Raw genomic sequence first — 15251 nt, forward strand, 5'->3', positions numbered from 1 at the left:
CTACCCGTGACCTAATCGGATTTCGCACTCCACACTCACTTGAAACCCACTCAGTATATCCATCACTTCTAGTGCCATAGTGCCATACGCTCACTACCATCATGTCTGTCGCTGCATTTATATCATTAGTATACCCGGGGGATACCGGAACCGAACACAAATAGATATCCTTGCCAAAATGCATTTGAATTGAAAGCCTGATCTAAGCGCTGGGGTAATCATGGAACATTGTAAGCCACCATCCTCTTCAGAGCGGCCGCGCTGCAAATTCCAAAAAGCCAAAACTCCGGTTGTCCATATGTTGTTTTTCGCTCTGACAAGTCCCCCGCCAGAGTCGAGTTTCGGATGTATAGTACATGTGCGGGGGATAAAAATCCGTTTAGAAACCGGGAGGGTTGACACGTTGGCTGACACGAGTCCACTTGGGCAGCTCTGAGGGTAAAGAAAATGGTTAGCTCAGCCGATCCACGCAGTAATGAATATCAATTGGTTTGATATGGGAAGTGGAAGTGTGATATGGGAAGTGGAAGTGGAACGAGAACATACTGTGAATGCTCTTCCGGTAGCTCTTCTCCTTCTTATCGAAGAGAGTGTACTTGTCCTTCGGCAGCATTTCCTCCTCGCGGGGCATCTCTGCAAACCACCGGCTCACAGCCTTGGAGGACTGGCCATTGCGCTCAAGTGCGGCACTGACGGTGTCAACGACGCGGTCCACGGAGCGCAGGCGCTTGCGCTGTCGTGCCTTCTGGGGGGAGGAGAGACGCCACGGGGTCTTCCTATTATTTCGGAAGGATGTTAGCTTGGGTTTGTATAATTGGGACTTTGGTAGAAAGGGCCCAATACGCACCAGAGAAGACCGCCAAATAGTGCTTGGGTTGATTTGAACATCGTTGATTGTTGGTGTTGTCAGGGTGTAAGCCGGGGAGAAAATCGTGCTCGGAGTCGGGAGTGTAATTGGTCCGTGCGCTGGATGTATAGAAAATGCCATTTAGTTAGTTACTGATTGATACAATTGATACAGTTGATATAGGGAGACTGGAAAGTAGTTGTAACTTATATAGTGAGATTAATTGTTCGTCTTTAAATTATATCTTCTCATATTATTGAAAAATAAAAATAGTATTGCTGAACTCTGGTGATATACAACATACTGCGAATGGTTACCCCCAACCAAAATCATGTGATTCCGGGAATCTGTCGATTTCCAGGGACGCGATATTTTTCTAAAACTTCACTCGAGTCAATTACACTAGCTCTTCGGAGAACATACCCCTTTCCAAGCTACTATTAGCTTGTGTAAAGCTTCTTTTTGTTCATGGATTGTGTATAGCAGTTTTACACCATCCATCATGGACTCGAGCGCAACGGCGGAGTCCCCGTCCCTCCCTTGGAGGGCTTTATCCAACACAACAATGTGGGGAGTGGCGGGTCTATGTCGCGGGTTCCTTTCGGTTTTCTGTCATGCAGAATGTCATGGGAAAGAGGCATTCACAGAGCTGTTAGACTCTCGGCATAACGTTTCGCAACGGACACGAGGATTGATTACAGGTATGCCAGGACACAGCGAAGTTCATTAGACCAGTGCGGTTGCTAATTAATATATCTGAAAATAGTATCCAATCACATCAGTGTGTACGTGCCTCCAACAGCCTCGGATACGAGACAATCCATACTCCAAATGTGAAGATGGCTGACATTGCGTCGGAATACCAGAATGGATGACCCATTACTATGGGGGATTTTGCCGCCGCGATTTTGGAATAAGCGGTGGTCTTTCGGGAGCTACGATATTTGTTATCAGACAAGGTATTTACGAGTTTACCCAAATGCTTCTTCCATGGATTGTTTTGCTGACCGTAATCGCAGACCACTGTCACTCTTCTTCACTATGGGACAGGTCCTACCCACTCACCGTTCCGCACATTCTACATTCGGTGGTCTAGCTCAACCCGCTATGACCGAGGCCATTCGCTTATTATCGAAGGGTCCTTTCCCCGTTGACCACCACCGCGCCATACCTGAACGTCAACGCTGGAGCTGGCACAACGTCTGTGTCGATCCCTTCTCGGAACTCTCAGTCGCCTACACAACCGATGGCAAGGACTCGCACCTCGCACCTACCGCATACTCCTGTAACTCGAATTCCTGGGTCCATATTTTCCCCGAGGGCAAGATTCACCAGTCACCACGAAAGACCATGCGCTATTTCAAGTGGGGAATTGCACGGCTCATCCTAGAACCCAAAGAGTGTCCGGATGTGGTTCCAATGTGGATTGAAGGCTTCGACAATGTCATGCACGAGAGTCGCGAATTCCCGCGATTCCTTCCTCGGCCTGGCAAAGACGTTAGCGTTACCTTTGGCTCCAAGGTGGACTCAGATGCTGTATTTGGAGAAATGAGATCTCGGTGGCAGAAGTTGAAAGCGAAGGTCGAAAAGACCTATCCCGATTCCCGAGACCTGCCCCTGGGTGTGCTAAGTGATGAACTATTGAATGATAAAGAAGCTGTCGAGCTGCGCAAAGAGGTCACCTTGAAGATCAGGAACCTTGTCTTGGACGTTCGCCGATCGCGTGGTTTGCCCGATGAGGATCCAAAGGAAGGCTTGGTGGATACCTGGCTGGAGGAGGGTGCTAAGCGTGAGGGCCATATGAAGGACGATTCCTGGGTTCGGGATATCTGAGCCTATGTGCATAGATTGTATAACATTGTATAGATTTGGTTATGGCAACAATGAGCCACAAGCATTGACTCAGTTTTTGCCTAATTACGAGCAGCAGTGATTCATAGGTGCGGACCTCTTTCCGCCTGTCTTGTAAGCTCTAAATGTCAGCCTCTTGCGCTATACCCCATCAGGCAAAAGGATCAAATGTGGGGGCGATAATCGATAAGCGATAAAGGTGGGAAAGCATCCCGGAGACACTTCACTTCGTCAAACTCACAGCTCGATCGCAGATGCCCAAAAAGCACCAGCGGTTTCACGCAAAGCCAGCCAACTCAGCACATCACAGCCTTGCACCATCTGGGTCTCGTCATGATGGCAGGTCTGGCGTACACGGCTCTGCGTCAGCGACGTCAGTCAACGACTTAATCAGTCACCTTCGCCGTACACAGATCCATAGTGCTTCCTCGGATGATCCCCCAAGCTCGCAACGTGCCCATCGCTCGTTTGTGGCCCCACGCTCAGTTCATCCATCTCTTCGAGATGTTCTCGAGCTCCCTGCAACTGCGCCGCCGCGACCTCGCCCCGGTCCTCGTCGCACGGTATTCGGGGTTCGTCCAACTCGACCAACTGTCGGGCCTCCGCCGCCTGCGAGTTGGCTCTCGGGAAACACGGATCTATCAAGAGATCAAGGATTGCATAACCAGATACCGGAAGCCTTAGAAGAAGAAATCCACCGGCTGACCCGCCTCCAAGGGCCGCTGTTTCCGGACCAGAGGAGCCTGGTACATCTGACGCTGAAATCTATGGCTTTAAACTGGGGTTGGCATGTTGAATATGATGGCCCTTTTCTGTCCCAACTTCCAAATCATCTCAAGGAACTGCTGCTGAGTTATGTTGCCGTCTACGCAAGAGGCTTGTCTCTGAAGGGTTACATGAAAGGGCTGAAACCGCTCTTTTTGACCCGACAAGATCAGGATCAGATTGAAAAGGAGAACCCAGGTTTCAACGAGTCAGGAGTTGTTGATGCGGATTTCAAAATCGTGCGATTAGATCTGGGTAGTGCTCTGGGAAACTGGATAACTTTGAAGCAGCTCACAAACGAGATGATCCTATCGCCAACCCTAGCCATGGGTATACCAGGCAAGGAAATAGAGGAGGCTGTCCCAGCCTCGTGGGATGATGCCGTTCACAACGACAGAGGGGAAGCTACGCTTGACCATCTTCCAGCCCCGTCCATACCCAAAGCCATTACGCAGACCCTACGTTTCCCCGAACTCCGCGCCTTATCCCTAGCACACCCGAAACCCAGTGCTGCAAGCTGGACCGGTCTTCTCAATCTACTAGCACATCTGCCAACCCTCACTCATCTCTCGCTCGCCCATTGGCCTATCCCGTGTCGGAATACACGCGCTGCCACCGCTCGTATTCGCAGCTCAGTGGCCCGCTTCTTGACCCCAGATGCCCTTGGCAACAACTGGGCTGAAGCTGCGAGTATCCTCCGTCAGCTCTCCCGCTCGACCTACTGCCTGAAATGGTTGGACCTCGAGGGCTGCGGCGAATGGCTACCAGCCTTGAAATGGGTTGGTGAAGACCCAGATGGGTTTCCACAGAACCCTGATAATGTTGGCCCAGAGTGGAACGGATCTTGGAGAGATGTCGAATGGCTTGGGATCGGCCCTGGCTTTATGAGTTCGACGAAGTCTCACGATTCCTGTCATGTGCCGTCCCATGAAGTACCTGCCTTGCAAACAATCTCATCGGATTCTCCTGTCCATGAAACTCACCTTCAAAATGCACGTGATGTGATGAGACACATTCGGCAAATAAGAAAGGGGAGGAAATGGCTCGAAATCGAGCTTGGGTTACAGCTGGAAGACGTTGAACCTGAGACAATTAGATTGCCGGATGGGCAGGAATTGTCGGTTCATTTATGAGAGTCTGCCTATGTACATACACTATGAAACAGATAAAAACATCCTACGCATGTAATCAGAATCGCAAATTGAAACTATTTTATTCATGTCTGACTATACAATGGTATCCGGACAAAACGCCCGCAGATTTTAAACTATGCAAAACTATTTCTTGGAACGATTAAACGTCTTCAGGGGATCAACCTTCCCACCAGACTTGCCACGAGCACGGTTGCGATCTCTCGCCTTGCGGATGCGATTCTGCTTCGACTTTGTGAACCCAACGAACCCAACACTCTCCTTCGAGAGACCCTTACGGCCCTTAGTAGGCATCAGGTAATCAGGCACATGCTTTAGATGCGCCTGGACACGCGCAGCGCGCAGCTCGCCATCGTGGCGCAGCTGGCGTAATTCGTCGGGGTTTTCCTCGAAATGGCGCTTGAGCTTCTCGCTCTTGATCAGTTCCTGGCGGATCTCGCGTCCTCGTGCCTCTTGCACTGCGAGTCTGGTTACGGAGCGCAGGGCATCTGTCATACGGTACCGGAAGGCGTCGACCTGCGTCATCTCGAAGTGGTAGGGCTTGACTTCATGGCCGAGCTTGGTTTGCCGCTTGATGATCTTCGCGAGCAGGGTCTCGTCGTGCTTTGTGCTGGGGATTGAGGTGGGTCGGTGCTTGCCGTGCTGCTCGGCGGGGATAACGAAGGAGAGGGCCATTCCTGCTTTGCCAGCGCGGCCGGTACGTCCGATGCGGTGGGTGTAGGATTTTGAGCTGGTGGGGAGATCGAAGTTGAGGACGCAGGCGACGTTTTGGAAATCGATACCGCGGGCGATGCTGTAGTCCTTTTCTTTGCTGGTCATCTTGCGGCGCTTCTTGGTTTCCGGCTTCTTTCCCTTTCCACTCTCATCAACGGCCTCTTCATCCTCGCTGCTTCCCATCTCTTCCTTTGCTTCCTCTTCATCCGCGTCCTTGACTTCGCGCGACTTCTTCGATTTGGTCACTCCCAATACTGCTTGCTCGTCGGCTGCGACAATGATATCGTAGACGCCCTTATTGAATTCTTCGACAACGTGGATCCGCGAATTGATGGGAAGTTCTGAGTTGAGGACACAGCTCTTGAGACCGAACTGTTCGAGGAAAAGCTTGACACGGTAACATCGGTCGACGTCTGCTACGAAAATGATGACCTTGCCCTTAATCAGCTGCAGTTTGAAGATAACGTATGTGAGAAGGAATTTCTCTTCTTCCGCGCATCTGTTTGGGGTGAGTTAGCAACTGCTGAAATGACGGTTGTAGCATACTGTCTTACCGGACAACAAACTGGCTGACACCAGCGCCCTTCTCTTCCGTCTCCTCTAGCTTAAGAATCACGGGGTTCCGGCAGTACAAGTCCTTCAATGTATCCACCTCCGAAGTGAGAGTAGCACTCATCAAGAATGTCTGCGCTCCTCGGGGATGGCCTTGGAGAGAGCATTGATTTCCTCGTCATATCCGTATGACAAGACCAGATCCGCCTCGTCGATAACCAAATGGGTGATTTTATCAAGCGACAAAGCGGAGTTGTTAACATTGCTGTAAACTCGGGTAGGCGTCGAGACAACGATATCCGGGAAATCGGCCAGCATCGAGCGCTGAACTTCATCGGACACCTTCTGTGTTAGGTTGACTGAACGAATATCCTTTCCGCAGAAACTGGCGAAAGACGTAATCACTTTCTGGACCTGTTCTGCAAGCTCGCGAGTGGGGACAAGGATAAGAGCGGTTGTGGCTTTTGAGGAGGGATCGGCCTGTTTGTAGACAGTTAGGTTACTTTCTATATGAAGTACACATAGAGAGGGGGAACGAACAGTCTTCTGTTGGAGGATGGCTTGCAGGATTGGGAGGACATAGGCGGCGGTCTTGCCAGAGCCAGTTTTCGCACGGGCTATTTCTGTCAGTAATTGTCTTTTGATTCATCAATTCAAGAGGCTCGTCTCACCAAGAATATCCTTTCCTTCCAGGGCGAGCGGAATCGCCTTTGACTGTACAAGAGTGGGTTTGGTGAACTTTTCTTTGATCAGGGCCTGGCGCAATCGAGGATCGAGATTGAGGGCTTCAAAGTCGAGCTCTTGATCCTCAGCCCCAGCAGCCTTAGGCGAGGGGACATCATTTGCGTCCAACTTGCGTTTCATTGTGATTGTACTAGGCATTTGCTCGATCGAATCTGCGGAAGTTGAAACTTTTTTGGAAAGTTTTATCGGGCGGTGAGATTATTGCGGGCGGTAAATTCCAAGATTTTATGTTGACATAATCTTTGATGCCTCAGGCGGAAACTCCATGAACTATATCAAGTGGCTCGGGCCATTCACATCACCAGTGTCACAATAGACTTAGTATTATACGCACGGCGCGTATGGCATGCATCAAGTTGGTTTATCATTAAGCGCTCACTTGTGGAAGAGACGCTTTAGCAACTAGTGGACCCGGAGTATGATTCCAATGACATCCCAGATGAATGAGGGAATAAGTTCTTCGTGGATATACCTCGAATGATTTGCCTCCGGATTTACCATTGCGCGCAGGGTAACCAACCGATGAGTGAAGCGTAGGCGCTAATGCAAAGGGAGATTACGGAGTAACGATCATTGGAGATTTGCCAACTTGGGCACCAAAGAGGAACTGCGCCTTCGACCTCACCCCACTAGAACCCTGGCGTGACTCCGAAGACAAAGTTCCCCTATTTCCTTCTCTTTAAACTTATCTGGTTTATTAATGACATTGTTTCCTCCAGGCCTGTTCAATCTTGCTTACCAGCATTCGAATGTGTTGGTCTATATATAATCCCCTTTGCAAAATATGACCCGGAGGTACCCTGAAGCCCTTTAACAATGGCATCTTGGCCAGGAGTTATACGGGATCGTTTATCCCGGGTGAGTGAAACCATATGAATACGTCATATGGATATGTACGATACTCGAGGCTCATCACGGTTTCACTATGTAGCCGGCGTCCATGGCAGACTGCTATACCACCACTAGAAGTGAAGTCTGCCTTCCCAACATTTCATTTACCACCACTCCATGGCTGGAAGAGTTGCGAGGTGGTGCGCGAGTATGGAGTTCCACAGCATCAGAAATCCCGAAACAATCATCGCCCCTTCCTTCAGGTGCTTCTGCTCCAAGAACGGCATCAACAGCGCCAATATTCGAATTCTCCGAACTAGACCTGGTAGATAAGGACTATGAAACCACCGAAAACGAGCCCTGGTCACCACAAAATCTCCGAAAATGGGATGAATATGATCCTTCGACCGAGTCATCCTTGCCGTCCTTCCAGTTTCAGTACCCCCGGGAAATAGATGAACCAACCAACTGGTACAATATGCCCGCACCGCCCCCTGAATCAGCCCATGACACCAGTGCCAAGGTGGGGGAGCTTATAGTGCAAGTACTAAACGCACATGAAGATGTGTTAGCCAAGCGTTATCAGATCCGGGAAATGCGGCATATGCTTCGACGAAAACGAGACGAGGAAGATGATGTGCGGCTTGTATTACAGAGCAAGTTGAATCTCATAACTGCCGAAAATGTGCATGAGGATGTTGCTGCTATCAATCACACTATCAATGACCTCCACGTTGCGACAGCGTCTTATTTCGTCCTTGAAAATGAATACCATAGACAGGAAGACGAACTGGGGCAGTTGGAGCACCATTACAACAGCCACTTAGAACGATTGCAAACCATCTTCAGGTACCAAAGGGGCCTGTTGGCACAGCTCGAACCCATTACCTCTGACACCGAATCTTCCTCGGCAGAGTACTCCTCTGACGATGGGGAAGACACGTTGCCCCAAGCGGCTGATTACTTTTCCATGGTTGATGAGGCACGCATACTTATGGAACGGCTGTCGGAGCTAGAGACAGAATACCTGTTCCTAGTCGACCAACGCGAGCTCCGCGAACGAGTCGGCATCCCACTCGACAGAGCGGCCCTCAACTTCCTCCTGAGCTACCAAGATGAAAGGACCAAGATTGAGACCGAACTAGAATTAGCCCGCCATAAAGTCGAGTCGCACCCGGAACATACCAATCGCTCCGTGCAGATTACAGAAGAGGAAGACAACAATGATGAGGAAGAGGAGGAGGAAGAGGAGGTAATGCAGCATTTCATGCCCGATAAACCAGAGGACCAGACGTACAATGATCCGCTACACTCCTCGGAATTCGAGGATTCATCGCCTTTCTTTGCATCCGCGCACTCGCAGGCTGTCAACAAGGGATCTTTCGTCAATCGCTGGCTTCTTCATCGACTGCGGCACTCAAGGGTTGAGATTATGCGGTTCAAGTCTACACCTGAACTGGTAGATCTGGGTAGCAAGGGCTGGGGGTCAGATAATATTAGCCAGATGGCGATGATGCTTTGGTTTCAAGAGGGCGCGGCGAGCGTGGAGCATATTAGGAGTCAATCAGCTAGGTAACTAGTGCATATAACCTAGTAGCATTAAGCATTTGTAGGCAGTGTCATTGATTTTTTCTCTTTTTCTTTTTTGTAAAAAGAATTAAACCAGAACCAGATCAGGACCTAATCTACTCCCTGAACACACGAAAGAACTTCACCATAACCCAGCTAATCAAGTCCTCACTCCAACCCGAAAACAAATCTTTCGAGCTCCACATAAGCCTCCTCCAAATCATCATTTACAACGATTCTATCAAAAACACTTGGAGTCTCAGCAAACACAAGCTCCCTTCTCGCGCACTCCAACCTAGCCTGAATCTTCTCCTCACTCTCCGTCCCTCGACCCCTAAGCCTCTGCTCAAGGACACCAAGATCCCGCGGTTTAATAAAGACATAGCGAGCGTCAAACTCAGGGTTAATTTACACCTGTTGCACGCCATTCATCTCGATATCAAGAATAGGGATGAGTTGTCTGTCGAATATTTCTTCGAGTGCTGCTTTACTCGTTCCGTAGAAGTCATTGGTATACATTGCATCTTCTAGCAGACCTCCGCTGGTCTTGAGAGACTTGTATGTCTCGACGGAAACAAAGTGGTAGGATATACCGTCTGTTTCACCCGGGCGTGGTTGTCGGGTTGTGTGGGAAACTGTTAGTTCGAATGTGTTCGGGTATGCGTCCATGAGCTTTTGGATAAGAGTTCCTTTTACCTGCGCCTGAAGGGCCGGAGATGACAAGGGGCCGTCGATCTTGAGGTGCTGCTGCGTGGGTTAACATGGATGGTGGTGCGAAGTTAGAAGGGTGATGACGTACATAAAGTCATGTTGCCAGCAGCGATGGGGGTTTCTTGTGTCGAGGATGGATATCGGGAATTTGGGATGAGTAGTAGTTGACTATAAAGAACAATGCACAGGTGCTGTGTTTTGAGGGAAGTCGGACAACCTTACCGCTTCACCGGCGCAACATGCCCACCCACAGTGTGAGCCGAGACTAATTCATGTCTACACATGCCGAGGTAGTTCAACTAAAGATACCTAAATTCGTGTACTTTGTTGCATCGGAATGTTATCCTTTCACATCGTGATTCTGTTCATTATGTACATAACCCAAACAATTTCCCATATCCAAATCCATCGGCATTTGCCGTAAAGAAAACAAAGACGCTATTCCCATAACCCAAAGAATTGTTGAATGTTCAAAATCAAATCTCATACATCATGGGAGCCCAATCCGCAGTCGTAAATCAAGAGTACTGTGTCTCGCCCTCACTATCACTCAGACTATCGCGACGACGACTTCGTCCATCACGGCGGTATCCCTTCGTCAAACCCGGGATCGGATGCTTGTAGCTCTTGGTACCAGAATCCTCAGTGTCAACGTTAGAGTACTGGTACTCAGAACGGGAGCCCGCAGATGAGAAGTCCAGGGGTTCAGTGAAGTGGCCCTGGGGCGCGGAGCGGCGCTCACGTTGCTTGCGGGGGCTGCTAGTACGAGATGAAGGCGCAGAAGGAGGGGCAGATGGGGCAACCTCGCTGCGACGTTCACGACGGCGGTTGTGGCGGCGGGTAGATGGGTCGCGGACACGACGTTCTTCGGCTGCTTGGCTGATGACATCCTCGCTGCCTTGTGTGAACGAGAAACCGGAAGGATCGCGGCGCTGACGGCGTGGCTGTTCGTATGCAAAATCATGAGTTTGGCTCATCTCGCTCTGTTGGTAGGAGGTAGGCGGGGCAGAGGTATCGTAGTCACTGCCGTTGTAGGTTCCATCGGCTTCACGGTTCATGCCGCCAATGCGAGCAGGCTTCTCTTCTCGGTAGGCGCGTACGTCGGCATCGTCGGCACCTTCCCATTGCTCGTGCTTGTTGCGTCGGAGCAGCTTCTCTTTGGCGGTTTCTCTGAACTTCTTGCGTCGTGACTTCTCCTCTGTAACGGTCGTCGCGGTGTCGGTATATGTTCCTTCTGTAAACGAGTATCCGTCGTCCGTGTAGCCCTTGCCAACAACACTTCCGCCGCCGAGCTTGGTACTCGCTGTGGCGTTACTGAGAGTCTTTCCGTCGGGTCCCTTTCGTCGCAGAACAGTGGACTTGTAGTCATCCCAGTCGCCCTTGCGCCAGATGAATCCGCCGTTCTTGGCCCAGAAGAAGAACCAAATCCCTCCTATGACAAACAACAGTCCAATGATGGCAAACAGTGCCATCAGGCCTTGCATTTTGATGCTGTGCGGGTCGACTGTGCCTTGCCCATATCTTGGCGTGCTGGATTCTTCTGTTGAGTCGGCACGTGAAAAGAGGTTGTGGGTATTAGGGTCGATGGCAGATAATTTATCAGCGATGTTCTCATTGCTGTCATCCCGAACATAGAGTCCGCCAACGGTGGCTGCTGGAATGTCGGGGGAGTCCCCGATCGGCCAAACTGGAGGCATGATGGAATATTAGAGTGGCCAAGAGCACCCGGCTCAAGACTGGACTCACTATCAGGTCATTAGTATGTAGAGCATTGTTGGGATCGAGAGGAGGCATATGAACGTACATTGAAGCAAGTGACCAACACCAGATGTAGATAGAGTTAGATCTCCGACACGCTGGAATGTGGGTATAAAATGAGAGTGTGGAATGTGGGCAAAAGCGAAGCACAGTGTCTGGATGGGTATCAGTATGAGGTTTAAGATAAGAAAATGGGAAAATAACCAACCCAGATATGATTCTGTTTGACGTCCGACACAAAATTGAGGAGGTTGGAGGAGAGGCTGGGGACTTGTGTTTACATGGTGGTTGTCAGGGACAACCCGCTTACATCATCCCCCACACGGGCATCCACCCGTGGACAGGTCGGTGGGTAGAGTTGGGTCACCCGTGGGGTCGATCTATAAAAAGAGTCGATCACAATTGACTTCTATGTTGTACTTAGATCTGAAACATGGCATTTTAACATGGGTTTAATTATAGATCAATTATATCAAGTCGACAAATGCCACCCGCTGGAAGCCTCTGAGAGAGGCATACAGGGTCGAAAGCTGTGATCGCACCCAGACAGCTTGCGGGGTATCAAAACCAACTAAACAGTAAAAGCAGGAAAAAGGATCAAGACCAATGGACGATAAAACAGACAAGGAGATCAAGCGAAACTGCAAAAATCAACCGAATCGATAAAAAAAAGCCCAAAAAAAAAAGTAAAACTACGAGGTCCCGAGAGGAACCAAAAATACCAACAAGACAACATAAAATCATAGATATGGCCAAAGAAAAAGATGACCTGTTGAGACATGACAAGTAAACAGATATGGGTATAATCTCTCTCCGCCACTCGGAGTCGCGAACAAAGTAACCGGGGAGAAAGACACAGACCCAACAAGAAAGGCTATACACAGAACGCTGACAAAAAGAAGACATCAGAAAGTAAAGCACATCAGACTTGTCATTGCAGGTCATCAGAATCGTACAATCATATCGCCATAACAAACACATCATCATGGGGTTCGTGCCCGACCATTTTACCCAAGCACACAAACATAAAAAGAAAATCGAGACAGCAGTTGCAAATGAAAAAAAAAAAAACACACAAAAATTCCTCCCATTTTAGCGAGACTGTTGGGCAACAGGGAACTCTAGACTTCATGACAAAGTCCAGCCTGTTCCCCAAGTCGCCCAACATAGTCTCGCTTTAGGTAATCGCCATTGTTTTTTTGTTGCACAAAAGCACCCGGTCCCGAAGAGAGAGAGAAAAAGAAAAAGAAAAAGAAAAACGCAACATATGCAAAGCAATCGAAACTTTTGGCAAACGAATAAGGGCAGCCACAAACGGCTATGCAGACACAAGATGGAATCACAACAAAAATATACCTAACCATGAAAAAACAGAAACACACCAAAAAAAATGGACAACATCTAACAGGGTGGATAACAAGTTCAGTGGTAGCGAGTTGCCCCGTAGGCTGACTGGCTGTCTCGACGACTAGATCGTTCAGACCGCCCACCATCCCGGGGACGCCGCACCACATCCTCAAGTTCCCGACGGCTGGAGCCGCCTGCGTAATCAGAGCTGGTACCGTTCACATGCTGCTTGGGTGGCCGTGGACCGCCGATGTTCAACCGAACGGCCCCGGTGTCCCCAGCACGAATGTTAATAGATTTTCCTGCAACTGCTTCAGATGTAAATCCAATTTGGAATCCGTTCAACGTGAGGGTCATGTTCTTGTCTTCCTCCTTCCGTGAGGGTGTGGCACTGCCGCGGCTCGACCGACTATTCTGGCTGCCGCTCTCGCTCCCGTTCCCGTTGCGGTGAGACGCTTTGGCAGGGAGCAAGGCCTCCGTGGAGAGAGGCAGTGCAGCCGTTGAGGTTCGGCCGGATCGGGCTGCCTGGTAGTTCTCAGCTTCGCGCTCGCGGTCTTCGAGGTCGCCACCGGCGCTGGATGGTTCCTCGTAGTAGTACTCGGTAGGCTTCCGCCGCCGAGAGCTCGCCACGGCCACCTGAGCAGTCCGTCGATCATCCTGGTAGGATGTTGATCGTCGGTGATCTCGTAGGCTATGGGTTCTCTCTGGCAACGGGGCGTCCCTTGACATTCGACGATGGGAGCGATCCTGAATCACCGGTAAGGCAGATGAAAGTTCCGGCATGTCCATGCGGTCTAGATCTCGGTCCATGTCTCTACCTCCTCTGTCCATGCCTCTATCTCCTCTGTCCAAGGCTCTGGATGGGCGACGTTGAGAGGGGACAATACCAGCAGAGGGATGCATTTTCCGTGATGGCTCTGGCCGCTCTGGTCGCTTAGCCTGGTGGATCTGCGGCCTGGGCTTGGGCTTTGCTACTGGGGGTGGCATCCGATAGTAGTCTTCATCCTGTTCCTGGTGTCTTGGAGGACGTTCACGGACTTCACGGATTTCCCGGGAGGAATAGTGTTCCATGGGTGGCTCATCATCATACCATGGTGCATACGACCCAGAGTCCATGGGTGGGGGGTTTGGGGCAGTATAGATAGATGAGGACCGACGGCGTGATGGCTCCCGGGACCGGGACCGCTCTCGTGGATACTCCGATGGGGGATAGTCCGAGGCTGATGGGGCGTAGTAGGAGTTTTGTCCGTATGGAGATGACGAGTATTGGTGCATGTATGCTGAGCTGGCTGGTGGAGGGCCATGATCATATCCGTGCTGGGGGTACATTTGAGACGGCATCCCTGAACTCATTCCATGTGGCATACCGTGGAAACTCATGGGTCGTCCGTTTGGGTGGTAGGTGTGATATGAACTGGAGCGACTAGGTCGGCCAGGGTGACTGACGTGAATGTTCTCTATAACGCCGCCTGGATATCGAGCGTTGTGTGGGGAGGATGAGTATTCCGGGACTGGTGGACGTGGTTGGTAGTAGGAATATTCGCTCTGTCGATGATCAACCGGGGTTGATTGATGGTATTGAGTACCGTAATCGTAGTAACTGTCGTGATATTGGCGGGCATGGGAGGATTCTCGACGGGACTTGGACGACGACCGGGGCACGTGAGCATGATGGGCAGCGCCCGGATAGGCACCAACCATCTTCTCTTCGCGCGAGGGTCGTGTTCGTTCTTTGTCCTTGCGTTCTCTGGTTGAACTTTTCCTTGCGAGGTCGTGACGCTTGGGGGCGTCCAGCTTATGAGGGATCGGAGGACTTTTTCCGCCCGACGGCCCAGATTGGGTGCTATTAACCGTAGCGGCGGTGCGACTAGAATAGCCTGAGTCACTGGCGGCGTCGATCAGCGGCTCCTGGAATCTTTCCAACCTAGAGGATATTTTGGCAGCTGTATTGGCAGCAATATTGGCAGAAAGCCTAGTGTCGGGTAGGCTGGCGTTTTGTTCTTCGTCGTAATCTTCGACGCAGGCAGGCCGGGGGCCCTTACTGGCCATTATGTGGGCTGCAAGGCAATCGGGTGTCTGAATAAAAAAAAATTAAAAAAACTGGGTTGGTCCCGTTTCCGACAAGGGCGACGTGGGTGGCTCCCACAGGGCTCCAGAGATGTTCGACTTACAGCAAGCCACTGCTCCCCTTTCACGATGAGTCAGAATGGATATTATTCTTCCCCCTCAACCCCGTAGATCTGACAAAATGGGCTTCCTTTTTTTTCTTTCTCTTCTCCCCAGTGCCCAACCCAAGCGGGCCACTCAAACAAGTAAGCGGACCTGCCGATCGCAGTGGGCGATGGCAGGCGACGGGCGACGGGTTCTGTCAAGCGGAGGGAGCGATATGGTACTTTTCAGATCGCAATGTC

General features: G+C 50.6%; 8 protein-coding genes across 8 annotated transcripts; 3 read left to right on the forward strand and 5 right to left on the reverse strand.

The window, feature by feature from the left end:
• Positions 1-379: 379 nt before the first annotated feature.
• Positions 380-888, reverse strand: N7516_003828 (mitochondrial 54S ribosomal protein mL60; the record flags this gene model as incomplete). The annotated part of the gene is made up of 3 exons (XM_057216548.1): positions 380-432; positions 547-776; positions 848-888. 3 exons carry the CDS (start codon positions 886-888, stop codon positions 380-382), a joined length of 324 nt encoding a protein of 107 aa, XP_057078431.1.
• Positions 889-1349: 461 nt separating this feature from the next.
• On the forward strand, positions 1350-2680 carry N7516_003829 (tafazzin; the record flags this gene model as incomplete). Its single annotated transcript, XM_057216549.1, has 4 exons — positions 1350-1548; positions 1614-1632; positions 1714-1806; positions 1867-2680. 4 exons carry the CDS (start codon positions 1350-1352, stop codon positions 2678-2680), a joined length of 1125 nt encoding a protein of 374 aa, XP_057078432.1.
• Positions 2681-2952: 272 nt separating this feature from the next.
• On the forward strand, positions 2953-4596 carry N7516_003830 (uncharacterized protein; the record flags this gene model as incomplete). Its single annotated transcript, XM_057216550.1, has 1 exon — positions 2953-4596. The coding sequence occupies one exon, from the start codon at positions 2953-2955 to the stop codon at positions 4594-4596; it is 1644 nt and encodes a 547-aa protein (XP_057078433.1).
• A 144-nt stretch (positions 4597-4740) lies between these two features.
• dbp9 (ATP-dependent DNA/RNA helicase) lies at positions 4741-6744 on the reverse strand (the record flags this gene model as incomplete). Its single annotated transcript, XM_057216551.1, has 5 exons — positions 4741-5827; positions 5883-6013; positions 6079-6360; positions 6421-6497; positions 6552-6744. 5 exons carry the CDS (start codon positions 6742-6744, stop codon positions 4741-4743), a joined length of 1770 nt encoding a protein of 589 aa, XP_057078434.1.
• Positions 6745-7440: 696 nt separating this feature from the next.
• On the forward strand, positions 7441-9031 carry N7516_003832 (uncharacterized protein; the record flags this gene model as incomplete). The annotated part of the gene is made up of 2 exons (XM_057216552.1): positions 7441-7482; positions 7556-9031. The coding sequence occupies 2 exons, from the start codon at positions 7441-7443 to the stop codon at positions 9029-9031; spliced, it is 1518 nt and encodes a 505-aa protein (XP_057078435.1).
• Positions 9032-9432: 401 nt separating this feature from the next.
• On the reverse strand, positions 9433-9787 carry N7516_003833 (guanylate kinase; the record flags this gene model as incomplete). The annotated part of the gene is made up of 2 exons (XM_057216553.1): positions 9433-9659; positions 9721-9787. The coding sequence occupies 2 exons, from the start codon at positions 9785-9787 to the stop codon at positions 9433-9435; spliced, it is 294 nt and encodes a 97-aa protein (XP_057078436.1).
• A 466-nt stretch (positions 9788-10253) lies between these two features.
• N7516_003834 (uncharacterized protein) lies at positions 10254-11432 on the reverse strand (the record flags this gene model as incomplete). Its single annotated transcript, XM_057216554.1, has 1 exon — positions 10254-11432. One exon carries the CDS (start codon positions 11430-11432, stop codon positions 10254-10256), a length of 1179 nt encoding a protein of 392 aa, XP_057078437.1.
• Positions 11433-12915: 1483 nt separating this feature from the next.
• N7516_003835 (uncharacterized protein) lies at positions 12916-14889 on the reverse strand (the record flags this gene model as incomplete). Its single annotated transcript, XM_057216555.1, has 1 exon — positions 12916-14889. One exon carries the CDS (start codon positions 14887-14889, stop codon positions 12916-12918), a length of 1974 nt encoding a protein of 657 aa, XP_057078438.1.
• Between the last annotated feature and the right edge of the window lie 362 nt (positions 14890-15251).

Source organism: Penicillium verrucosum (genome assembly GCF_028828655.1).
Source record: "Penicillium verrucosum strain IBT 35672 chromosome Unknown utg000001l_segment0_segment0, whole genome shotgun sequence".
Lineage (NCBI taxonomy): Eukaryota > Fungi > Ascomycota > Eurotiomycetes > Eurotiales > Aspergillaceae > Penicillium > Penicillium verrucosum.